General features: G+C 40.3%; 1 protein-coding gene across 2 annotated transcripts; it reads right to left on the reverse strand.

The window, feature by feature from the left end:
* Positions 1–333: 333 nt before the first annotated feature.
* CUNH1orf52 (chromosome unknown C1orf52 homolog) lies at positions 334–8005 on the reverse strand. Of its 2 annotated transcripts, XR_001105744.2 has the most exons (4): positions 7713–8005; positions 6880–7078; positions 3853–3956; positions 977–1064 (listed from the first exon to the last, which is right to left on the reverse strand). XR_001105744.2 is itself a non-coding variant. In XM_012442597.2 (3 exons), the coding sequence occupies exons 1-3, from the start codon at positions 7986–7988 to the stop codon at positions 991–993; spliced, it is 549 nt and encodes a 182-aa protein (XP_012298020.1). In that variant the 5' UTR covers positions 7989–8005; the 3' UTR covers positions 334–990. The 2 variants fall into 2 exon arrangements, 1 of the variants encoding a protein (XP_012298020.1); XM_012442597.2 differs by lacking the exon at positions 3853–3956 and having other exon boundaries at positions 334–1064.
* Positions 8006–13195: the final 5190 nt, after the last annotated feature.

A 13195-nucleotide genomic window follows, 5' to 3' on the forward strand; every position in this document is an offset into this window, starting at 1 on the left:
AGTTAAATGTGAATTTCAGATAAACACACTTTTTGTATAAGTATGTCCTGAATATTAAATATACCAAAACATTACTTATCTGAAATTTAAATTTAACTGAATGTCCTGTAAACTTACAATTTAATAAAGAAATTAATGAATAACCATAAAGCACAGATGACAAGTATAATCATACAATCGGGAGAGGAAAAGATCCCCATTAACTACAACAGAAAAGTACCCGGTAGAGATGACAACTGATGTCGTTCTTGAAGATGACTAAATTTTGACTGATTGGGCAGGTGGTTTAATGTGTCCCAAGTTAAATTCCAAATTAATCACTCACTAGCCGTGTAACATTAGACAAGCTACTCAAGCATTCTTTATTATAAAATGAGAATACTAATAATATCTTGCTAGGTTATTTAAGGATCAGAGAAAACATATTCACAAAGCACCTGGAACACAGGAGGCACTCTTTAAATGGTAATACTTCTTATTACAACTTAAAATGTCACACAGCAAATAGGGTACTTGTCACAGACAAACATTCAAATGTTAATGTTATGCAGTAATAGTAATATTGAATAAGTAATTTTATTTCCATGATCTATTTACACTGTACAAAGACTGTTGAAAAGCACCCTACAAGTTCACAGTACATTACAATATATTTACTTTAAAAATATATTCCTTTATAAAAGGTTTATAGAACATTGGCATGTCAACATGTGACAAAACTCTCAAAGCATGTCATCAATTCTGTGAGAGTAAGAATGCATCCAAGTATCAATTTCGCAATCACAAGTCACCAGTTGTGTTTTAAATACATACATGTTTTAAATAAAAAATGAAATTCTACAGTGGAACGTTCTTGCGGCAATACTTATTAGTTCATTAACGTATGTACTTTCATGGAAACATGTGATAATAACCCACAATACCAGCTTAATCTGCCCAAAGAAACATTTCAACAAGTTTAGTAGTCCAAAAATTCTGGTCATTTGTTTTCTACTTTTTCTTCTTTGCTGGTTCTCCTGGCTCTACTTTGCGCTTTTTAGAAGTATGCTCATCTTTTTCATCATCTTTAAATAGAAAAGGAAAAGTTTCAATCAGTAATTTTAAAAAACCCAACATGTTAAAAATTAAATCTCACTGACTTTATACTAAATTACTGTCAACTGTTTCTCTCAAAGCCTCCCAATAAAAAACATAAGAAAAACCAAGAATTAACTTTTAGAGTTCTGATTTTTAAATGCAAGTGAAAGTAAGCAAATTTTTTTTTCAATTACAGCCTTACAAAATTCACAAAGTGACTCTTTAGTGCTATATTAAGGTAGCTTAAAATAAGTGAGTTTACTTCCCCCAAATCAGACTTGTTTTGAAAAAGTTGCTCCCAAATACTCAACAAGTTTGTCCAACCTGCCTTATTTGTTGTTGTTCCGTTTTGTTTTAGGCTTTTAGCAGCCTGAAGCCAAGGTTTTTAGTTTCTGTCTCTAGTGATCAGCAGAAAAGAGGGATGAGGAAGGAACTTTACTGGTCCAACCAAAAACAGAAACTAAGAACTCACTGACTGTATTCTCCCCCTTGGATACCCCTGCATAATAGTATTTACATTGTCTATATTCAAATACAAACAATGCTTTGTAATAATGGAGCATATTGTTTTCTTTTTACAAAAAAATAGGTATCAATCTAACCAGGACATTATTTAAGTGGCTATCAGCTTTCTCTCCTCAAAAAAAAACCTTCTTTCTCCCCTCCACAAACAACTTTCTCCCCATCTCCTCCACCCACTCCAAATCCTTATTTTGAGGTCAAAATGCACTCCCGAGTAGGTTTCCCCAAACCTCTATTTGGAATTTTATCCTAGGAAGTTCTAATCCGCACCCCCCCCACCCCCCATTCCTAGAACAACCAGAACATTCTAATGGCAACAGAAAAATAAGTATCTTCCTACTTCATATTATGGAGAATCTGGAGAAGGAAGGGAAGTTAGAGAAGAGCCTTACATTAAAACAATGTCTTTTACACCCTTCCAGAATGTTATAATGTAATATTACAGAAAATTTCCAATTCATAAAAATGGTGTCAAACCTGAAAAAGTGGACCCTTTTATTCTATTTTTAAAAATCCAACTACATTGTTAAAAAATACAGGGTAGCACAGACTAGTTGCTAATTCCCATCTCCCTAAACAAATGAGTGGTATTAAGAACTCCATAGGCTGGGTGTGGTGGTTCACGCCTGTAATCCCAGCACTTTGGGAGACCGAGGTGGGTGGATCACGAGGTCAAGAGATTGAGACCATCCTGGTCAACATGGTGAAACCCCGTCTCTACTAAAAATACAAAAAATTAGCTGGGCATGGTGGCGCGTGCCTGTAATCCCAGCTACTCAGGAGGCTGAGGCAGGAGAATTGCCTGAACCCAGGAGGCGGAGGTTGCGGTGAGCCGAGATCGTGCCATTGCACTCCAGCCTGGGTAACAAGAGCGAAACTCCGTCTCCAAAAAAAAAAGAACTCCATACAGAATTAATAACATGTAAAAGATGTTATGGTTTATAAAATACAAATTTATTTTGAGCACTAATTACTAATTAATTGTAGCTTTTGACTTTATTTTCTCGATCAACAGACACTCAAAAAGTTCAACAGCCATCAAGCAAGATCTATAAAATATTTTGATATTGAAAGGGGCCTTCATATTAAAAATGTGGGGAACTACTGACATCAAATCATAAATTCCTTGAAGGAAATATACTTAAAATCTTATGCCTTCAATTCCCTTCTGCTAATTGTACCATATCAGAATATCGCATTTATTGATGCAGATTAACAATTAGTACCATTCAGCTTCACTCCTTTTCAAGCACAGCATGGTGATGTTATTCATGTGCTTCACAGAGCACTATGGATTTATGTAGGCAGCATAATGAAATACAATTCAGATCAAGAACTCACCCCAGGAACTTAAAAATCAAAGTTTTAATCAGTAGTTTACCATGTACACACAAAAATACTGGCTCTGCAAACCAAATAACATGGTATACCACTCAAACAAGCCAAACCTTTTGCTTTTTAACTGGAGTTAGTTACCACTAAGCTCGTCTTGAGATTTTCAGTAGTAATGACATAAAAATTGAAAGTACTGGCTGGGCACGGTGGCTCACACCTGTAATCCCAGCACTTTGGGAGGCCGAGGCGGGTGGATCACGAGGTCAAGAGATTGAGGCCATCCTGTCCAACACGGTGAAACCCCGTCTCCACTAAAAAATACAAAAATTAGCCGGGCGTGGTGGCGCGTGCCTGTAGTCCCAGCTACTCGGGATGCTGAGGCAGGAGAACTGCTCGAACCTGGGAGGCAGGGGATCGCACCGCTATACTCCAGCCTAGCGCCTGGCAACAGAGCAAGACTCTGTCTCAAAAAAAAAAAAAAAAAGAAAGTACTAAGTTTACTATAATATTCACTATTCATTAACATACATGTAAAAGATGATACTGAGATATTTTTGCTTTTAACCTGACACTTACTAATGAAGTTGAAAAAATAACTGGCTATCAGTGATTTGAGCCGAAGTGCTATGCCACCTAGTGTCACGACAAGGCATTGCTTTTGTAAACTAGAGCAGAAAAATACTGAGAAAGTTCATTTACCAACTTTACTGAGCTTTTTTACTCTGTCTCATATGGTATAGATGTACTGGTGAGGAAACAATTTTTTTATTACGGAACTCAAATCACTCAAGTAAGTTTAACATATAAACAAACTTTCTAAATTCTAAAAAATGTAAACTAAAAATCACTATTAACTATGCTTTTACAATTATTATACATGTCAATAAAGTTACAATTAATATATTAAGCTTTACTTACCTACATTTTACAACCACTAAAACCAGAAGTGCTGATAAGCAGCAAGATCCAATGATGAGTTCTGAACCTTTCCCAGCTCTTCCTCTAAAGTAACTGGAAGTTAACTGGCAATAAAAGGCCAAAGGGCAGAATGGGAAAGCAAAAACAAAAGTAACTTGATAATCTAAAATTTGGATAATTTAAGAGTGCAGAGTTTCTGATACATATTTTATGAATTTAAAAAAAAATGGCTAAAAATTATGCCAGAGAAATTGGTTTTACAGTGGGTTTATGATATAGGAATCTGAAATGGCAAAATTCACTTCTAAAAAGGTCTTTTTGTCATTTGATATTGCCTGTATTTGTTTTCTGATGAAGGGCCATCATGTGATCAAAAGGACAGAAATTATCTATGTGAATAGCAGTGTTACTTGCCACATATTTGGAACTCCTTCTAACTTAACTCAAAAGCTAAGCTGGAAAAAGGATAATTCTTTCTTGCTTGCTTGCCCTGGTGTATAATCCTGGCTTTTTCCATATAGGGACAAAGATGTGAAAGCACCATCCTATGGAAATCTAGTTTGAATATCAACCCTGGTATCTTTAATGCCATTATCTCTACAGAAGAATAGCTATATCTCAAACATTGTTGAGAAACAGTTACTCATCAGGAGACCTAATCCCAGTTTAATAAGGCATAATTTCTATTTAAAGGTCTGGATTTGAATTCCTACTCTGCCTCTTCTTTAGCTGTGTGAATTTGGGCAAGTCTCTAATTTCTGATTGTTTCATCCGTAAAACAATAATAATGAATCATGTAGCACTTCTGTATCAGGTTGCTAACAGTAATAAATTAGAAAACTGTGTGAAAGTGCCTATTTTAGAACTTGGCATTTTCTAGTTTTGTGACCTTGGACAAGCGATATAAGCTATCATTTCCACATTGCTCTATCTCATTTCACAAGGTGTTGTAAGAATTAAAGATTATTTAAGCAAATATATTTTTACTAATTACGAAAAAGATTGTACAATATGAGGTATTATAAATGTTCACATCACTTAAGGTCTGCAAAAAGATGCCACTTACTGAAGATGCTCCTTCATTAAAGTGACTTCTAATACATATTGGCAGCCAGCAAAAGTAATGGAAAAGCTAGGCAGAATCAAAATAAGAACTCCTGCCAGTCGGTTCTCCTTTCTTTTAAGACAAAACATCACTCCCTGTATGACTGTAAAAAGGGGCTAAGTAGCCCTTGTATTGTGGGAAGATCAGAACTCTGTTTAACAAAAATGGCATACTCTTTCTTAAAAATAATGGTCCAAAACATTAGTTCAATTCAACAACTATCCACTGAATACTTACAATGTACCTGATACACACATAAACACTTCAAATCCTGCTGTTTGAGGAACTCATCATAAAGTGGACAGACTTTAAAAAAAAAAAAATCACATACAAGTGATGAGAGCAATCAACAGCATTAGCATATACAAGGTACTGAGGAGCAATTATTAGAGGTGATAACCTGAGATTTCTTCTTTTGAGTTGGATTTTGAAGGATGAATGAGTTTACCAGCCAAAGAGGTAAGAAAGAACACTCCAGAATAAGGTGCAACATATACTGAAAGGCAGGGAACCATAAAATTCAGTTCTGGATTTCAAGATCTTCAAGTGCTAGAAAGGGGGCCATTAAAAATGACTGTGGAGAGGGAGAAAGGGCCTATCAATAGAAGGCCTTGACTTATCTGTTGAAGGGTTTTAAGCAGGCAAGTTATATAATCAGATATGACTTTTAGAAACTCAACACTAGCTGCAGTGTAAAGAATGGAACAGATTGGGTAAGAGTGTGTAGGCAAAGATTACTGTGATAGTCCAAGTAAGAGACGAAATTATGATATTATGAACTATAAAGTAAAACAACTAAGTCATTATCTTCCTATTATACGTAGTAATGCTCAGTTAAATTCATTTGGTCATACTAATTTTAGCTTGGAAGCACAACTGCCTTAATAGAAAATGAAGCCTTCAGCACAGCACGGTGGCTCACGCCTGTAATCCCAACACTTCGGGAGGCCGAGGCAGGTGGATCACGTGAGGTCAGGAGTTCAAGACCAGTCTGACTAACATAGTGAAACCGCGTCTCTACCAAAAAGAAACAAACAAAAATTAGCCAGGCGTGGTGGAGGGCACCTGTAATCCCAACTACTTGGAGGCTGAGGCAAGAGAATCGCCTGAACCCAGAAGGCGGAGGTTGCAGTGAGCTGAGATTGCACCATTGCACTCCAGCCTGGGTAACAAGAGCAAAACCGTCTCAAAAAAAAAAAAAAAAAGAAAAGAAAAGAAAAAAAGTGCTGGGCACAGTGGATCACGCCTGTAATCCCAGTACTTTGGGAGGTCGAGGTGGGCGGATCACCTGAGGTCAGGAGTTCAAGAATCAAAATTAAAATAAGAACTGGGAGCCTGGCCAACACAGCGAAACCTGTCTCTACTAAAAATACAAGTTAGCTGGATGTGGTGGCTGACGCCTGTAATCCCAGCTACTCGGGAGGCTGAGGCAGTAGAATTGCTTGAACCTCGGAGGCGGAGGTTGCAGTGAGCCAAGATCGTGCAATTGCACTCCAGCCTGGGCAACAAGAGAAAAACTCTGCCTTAAAAAAAAAAAAAAAAAAGAAAAAGAAAAAGAAAATTAATCAGCACTCTGCAGCGACAGTCACAAGAATCCACAAATTGATTTGTGTTGTTCTAATAATAAAATAATAAGGCATCATGAATCACAGACTACCGGATGAGATATCAGATATTTCACTCTAAAGCCTGAATAATTTATCATCTTTCACTAAAACACAGCAACTACTAGCTGAGCTATGAGAGACTTTGCGTTAAAGCCAAATATATACGATCTTTCTCAAAACCAGAGCAAGAAGTATCCAAAGACCATTAGATAACTTTGCCAATTCACTAGATTGAATTTTCATTCATTAATTCATTCTTTTTAAGCCCATCACCGGGATCAAAACAGATTACCACCAGATTCTGACTTTCCTTACCTGATTCCACTGTCTCCTCTCCTTCTGGTAGAAGCCTAGCTTTCTTAGCATTCTGTGGGGCATCATCACCATTGTCCTCATATATGTTAGACCATTTTATTGCCATGTCAAGCTCTGGAGGCGGAGGCTTCTTCTCAGTGGTGTAGGTCTCAGGAGGTGGTACATAATTTGACTTCCATATTTTGAATTCCTTTGGAGGCTGTTAAGCAAGCACATTAAGAAGCACTGTGACGAACCGAGGTTCCTATGATAGACGTGGGCACATGCATCTCCCTGCAGTTCGCTTATCGTTCAGGCTGACTTTTTTTTTTTAAGGTTGAAAGACACATTTTTTCATCAAAAGCACAATACTGTTAAGTGAAAAGCCAAAGGGTTCCCTATATGAATAAAGCTAATAACTTTTAGTTACCAAAGAAGAATCCAGTCTCAGAGATACTACGCCAAGGCTGACCCCTTCAGGAGGCTGCAGCAGACACTGTCTTGGAGGCAGCACCGCAGGCACTTCGGCGTCAAAGGGAAGGGGTCTCAGGGAGAAGCTGCAGCGGGGGGGGCGGGGGAGTCACCACCGTTAGTCCTCGCCGCGCGGGGTCGGGGCACCGAGCGCGGAGGTTTGGGTCTCCTCACGAGGGGGCGGGGCTGCGGGTCCGGTCTGACACCCACCAGGCTGGGGGAAGGGGCCGGGCGTCCCAGGGCTTGAGATGGGAGGGGGTGGTGCGGCATCCCGCGGGGGTGACTGCGTGTGGGGGAACGGACAGCAGGTCCCCAGCAGGGGGCTCAGGAGGAAGGGGGCGCAGGCCAGGGTCGAGACCGGGAAACGGGGTCGGGGACCTCACCTCCTCAGGTGCCTTGACGACGTGCCTCTCCCAGTCTATCTGCTTGTTGAGCGGATTGTAGAGAAAGGCCGGGCGAGTCACGCTCCTAAACAGCTCGTCGGGTCCCGGGAGCCGCTTCTCCGCCTTGTTCCTACAGCCGCCTGCCGACTTCGCCGGATCTGGGGTTCTGCAGCTTGTCTCCTCCGGCTCGATGTTATCCTCCTCGTCCGAGGAGCCTGAGCTGCTGCTCCCGTACGCCGCGAAATAGCTCAGAGGGTCCTTCTCGTCGGCTGCCATGACGGCTGCAAGCTACAACCCAGCACTCGGCCGGAAGCCGGAAGCCACGCCAGCCCCCGCGCTCGGCCCCGCCCCACGCCTTGCAAATAAGCCTCTAGTCTGCGCCCCCTGGCGGCTGCGCCACGCTGCTGCTCCCCCGCGGAGGGACTGAGGCTGGAGGCGGGCTGGGCAAGTTCCCAAGCAGGGGCGGGGGCTGCTTTTGCTCATTTCTGAGGAGCTCTGAAAAAAGACGAAGTACTGAGCCAGGGAGCCCGGCCAAACTTCCCGCATTCGATAGCATTTACTAAAGGCATAGAAAAGCTAAGAATTTTGTCTTTTCACTGTCACTCCACTTTAGCCCTTGCCCAGAGAGGGTAGAATTTTTTCTGATCCACTGCATCTCATCTTCCAAATAAAAATTACTCTCAGTGTGTTTCACTAAGTTGTCATGGAAGACCTCTAGGGATGGTGGACTTCCCAAGCCAAGAACCAAATCCTTTCCTGCTTGACCTCATTCAAATGCGCTCTGAACAGCTTTGATAAAACTCCTCTTAGATCATAGCCCACCACTCGGGTCTGTCCAAACTCTGGACTTGTCATTGTCAGCCTCCTTCCTTCTTCGCCTGCTTTGCTCCAGATGGCCCTTAAATGTTGGTGTTTCCAGTGGCTCAAGTCTGTAGTCCCAGCACTTTGGGAGGCCGAGGCGGGTGGATCACGAGGTCAAGAGATCGAGACCATCCTGGTCAACATGGTGAAACCCCGTCTCTACTAAAAATACAAAAAATTAGCTGGGCATGGTGGCGCGTGCCTGTAATCCCAGCTACTCAGGAGGCTGAGGCAGGAGAATTGCCTGAACCCAGGAGGCGGAGGTTGCGGTGAGCCGAGATCGTGCCATTGCACTCCAGCCTGGGTAACAAGAGCAAAACTCCATCTCAAAAAAAAAAAAAAAAAAAAAAAAGTTGGTGTTTCCTAACATATTGTACTATCTTTCAGAGATGCTTCTAACATTTTTTTTTTAATTTTTAATTTTTATTTTTTTGAGACAGGGTCTCACTCTGTAACCCAGGCTGGAGTGCAGTGGCGCCATCACGGCTCACTGCTACCCCCGCCTCCCAGGCTCAAGCGATTCTTGTGCCTTCTGAATAGCTGGGATTACAGGCGCCCAGTTTTTATATTGTTTGTAGAGACGGGGTTTCACCATGTTGGCCAGGCTGGGTTTCTAACATTTTAAAAGGGTGTTATGAAGTTGCAAGTCAGCCCATCCCTTTCCACCGCATTAACTACTTTATGCTATGATTCCCAAATCTGGGTGTCCAACCCCAATCTTTCCATCCAAACTCTAGACCCGACCACCATCTGAATCTTACATTTTCCATATGGACATCCTTCGGGGGCCTCAAACACCCACTTATTGGAACTGTAACCTGTTTTTTTATACAATTTTTCTCTGCGTTTGTGTTCCTTCCTTTGATAAATGGTGTAACCATATGCCTAGTATTCAGGGAAACTAGAACTTTGACTCCTTCTGGTGAACTAAATGGGAATGATACCCAAATGAAGTTGGCATCAGTGTAAATATTTAGATTTCACTTAAGGATGGCTGCTCATTTAGATGATACTCACACGCACACATAACTATAACTTGCCATTCTTCCCTGGAAGTAGGCCTCAGGGCAGAGATACATATTTATCTTGTTCACTCTCTCTTTCCTGTGGTACAATGTCTATGAGCTCCTTGAGGAGAGGAGCTGGACCATGCTTTGCTCATTTTCAGGTTCCTAGTACCTAGCACAGTGCTTGCCACAGAGCAGATGGTTAATAAATATTTTTGGATTATAATAATTTATGATGGTATGGGTCTAGATAAGTGTTTCTCAAGTTTTCCCATGCAGGTACCTATGTTGGCAGAGGAAATTGATGATCCCAAAGTGCAAAGTTTGGGAGTCCCCAAAACCATCCTCACTCCTGACACTAATTTCAGGTTTTGCAAACTTCATACTACTCTCAGGTTTGATAATTTACTAAAAGACTCACAGAACTCACTGCAAGCCATTATACTCATGGTTACAGTTTATTACAGCAAAAGAATACGGTAGGGTGGGGGGAGACCAGCCAAGGTGTGTAGAGTTCCACATGCAAAGCTTCCAGTTGTCCTCTCCTAGTGGAATTGTGAACAGTATGAACTTCTCCTGGCAAAGACACGTGACAGTATGCATGGAATACTGCCATCCAGAGAAACTCACCTGAGCCTTGTTGCCCAGAGTTTTTATTGGGGCTTGGCCATATAGACAAAGTTAATTGCCCACATGGCTGACCTCGGTTTCCAGTTCCTCCAGAAGCTGAGCTGATCATGGGCATACTATTTTTTTTAAAATACAAGATCTTGAAAATGTATGGAAATTTTGTCTTTATAAAGCTCTTTTAATTGACAAAAATATTTAAATTTACTTATTACTGAGTAAAACTAACACCATGAGTGGCTTTTAAAACGGACTCACTGTTGAGTGCCTTGGAGATTGAGGTACTCAGTTTGAGCAGTGTGAGTCCTTGTTATCAAATCACCAGTGGTCTCCGTGAGACTTGGTCCAAAGACCACTTCTTACTTGACCTTTCAACAAGATAGTTGCCTTCTTGAAATGCTTTTTTTCTCTGGCCTTTTACTAGATCATATACTTTAGTTCTCTTCCTATTTCACAGGGCCCTTTCCAGTTTTCTCTGTTGTCTTCTCTGTATCACTTCTAGATGCAGAAGCACCTCAGACTCAGTTCTGAGCCTTCCTCTTTTTTTTATCTACCCTCCATTTCAAGGCAAACTCACCAAGTTACATAGTTTTAAATATTAGTTTATGCTAATAACTCCCACATTTATATAACTGGTCCAGAAGTCTTCCAGAACACCAAACTCCTGTATGCAATTTCCTACTTCAGTGTCTCATAAGCTCCCCAAACTTAGCATTTTGTAGCAGATTGTCTACCAAGATAGCTGCCAACAATTCCTTGTCTCATGTTTCCTAATGATTTGAATCAGGTTATGAATCTTTGGCAAGAATATTATGAAAGTGGTGTTATGGTCTTCTCATTGCCTTCTATCAGAAGGCACATGATTTCAGTTTGTCCTGGCACTGATGATTTTACCTTTGATTTCTTGTGTAAGGTTGTATCTGCCAGGCTTCTCCACTGTAGTTACTTTTTTCCTCTTTTGTAAATAAGTATTTTTGTTGGGAGGTACTTAGAGACTATGTCAACATCACAGTCTCCTTTAAATTATTTGTTTATTTATTTGTTCATTTTGTTTGAGACAGTCTTCCTCTGTCACTCAGATGCAGTGCAGTATCACAATCTCAGCTCACTACAATCTCTTACCTCCCAGGTTCAAATGATTCTTGTGCCTGAGCCTCTTGAGTAGCTGAGATTACAGGCGCCTGCCACCACGCCTGGCTAATTTTTATATTTTCAGTACAGACAAGGTTTCCCCATGTTGGCCAGGCTGGTCTCAAACTCCTGGGCTCAAGTGATCTGCCTACCTCAGGCTCCCAAATGCTGGGATTACAGGCATGAGCCACTGCACTCGACCTCTTAATTAATTTATATTAGCATTGACTCATGGTTTCTTATGCTATCAAATGAGTTATAATCCATTATTATTTATTTTGATGTAAAACTGTCTCAGATTCTGCCAGTGGGAGCCCCTTCAAGCAGGCTTCTGTGTCCTTCGGACATGTCCTCCCCAAGATTCTTTGATCGCTTGCCTGCTTGCTGGAACAAGATGTTTCAGGTTCATCTTATACTTTGCCTTAGAATCAGCCATTTCCAAGGAACTTTGATTCCTTTTAATGGAGAATGGTATTTAGAAGCCAAGGTCTGGGTGCTAGGTGAGCTCATTACTAACAAGGTGTTAAATGTTTCCAGGTTCTCTCACTCATTCATTTCTACCTCAGGGCTTCTGACCTCAATGCTACTTCTGCCTGGAACTCTTCCTTCTAGGACTTCCTATTGCTGGCTCCTTTTTTTATGAGTTAGGTCTCTGCTCAAAGCCTCACCTACTCTGAGAAGCCTTCATGATAATACTATCAATTATCTTCCAAGTTCCTTTCTAACTCATGCCTTATTTTGTCACCATGGTAACTAGAACTATCTTGGTTTTATGTTTGGACTCTTTCCCACAATGAAAACATGAGTTGTATGAGAACACAGGGTTAAGAGTCAAACAGCCCTGGATTTTAATCCTAAAGAGCTGTGTGATTTTTAAATAATTGACTTTGAGTTTGTTTCTCATCTGTAAAAAAAAAAAGTGACAATAAAACCTTTCTTGCAGGGTTTTAGAATTAAAAAACAAGATTATACGTATGTTAACACTAAACTCATTATTTGGCATCTAATAAGGCTGTGGACTCCAAATTTTGTTGCACACTGAAAAATCACCTGGAAATCTGATGCCTGGCTTCCACAACCAAACACTGTGATTTATTGGGTATGGGGTACAGCCTGGAGGTTGGGATCTTTAAGTGCTCCCCAGTTGGTTCTAAATGGACAGCAACATTTGGGAACCATTGCAATAAAGAACTATTTCTGGTAATTAAATAGTATGACAAATTCCGTATGAAGAACATTTATAAAGATTTTAGCAGCAGCACTCACGTTTTTTGTATATTATCTGTGCTTAAATTCAGCTCTCCTTTCAGAAAGCCCTGATAAGATTACATTTAGACAACTGTAGATTAGTTGCTTCTTGGTTTGCTTTTCTCCAATCTCAACAGTGGACCTATTTACTCAGTGATACAATATGACGCTACAGCATGAAACTTCCATCTCCTTTTTACATTGCTCAAAAAGATGGTAGCTGTAAGACTTGACTTCTATCTCATACCATACATAAAAATTACTTTGAAATGCATCGTAGAGCTAAATGAGAAACTAAAACAACTTCCAGAAGAAAGCATAGAATTATCATCAGGATGCTGAGATGGCAAAAATTTCTTAAACAAGAGGCAAAAATCACTAGCCATGAGAAATAATTTGATACATTGGATTTAAAATAAAAAACTATGTATGAAAACAAAAAACTGTTATTATCCTAGTCTGTCCCTATTTTGCCAGTGTTTGACATTGCACAATGAGTGATATGCTGACCAAAGCTTCAAAAGTGAGCTCTCGCTCCCCTGAAAGTAGTGAATTATCTCAATTGATTGTTCAGTCAGTTACAAATAGAACTCCTTGTTCTACTCTTTC

This window comes from Aotus nancymaae, unplaced genomic scaffold (genome assembly GCF_030222135.1).
Source record: "Aotus nancymaae isolate 86718 unplaced genomic scaffold, 86718_ANA_hifiasm-v0.15.2.pri h1tg000007l, whole genome shotgun sequence".
Lineage (NCBI taxonomy): Eukaryota > Metazoa > Chordata > Mammalia > Primates > Aotidae > Aotus > Aotus nancymaae.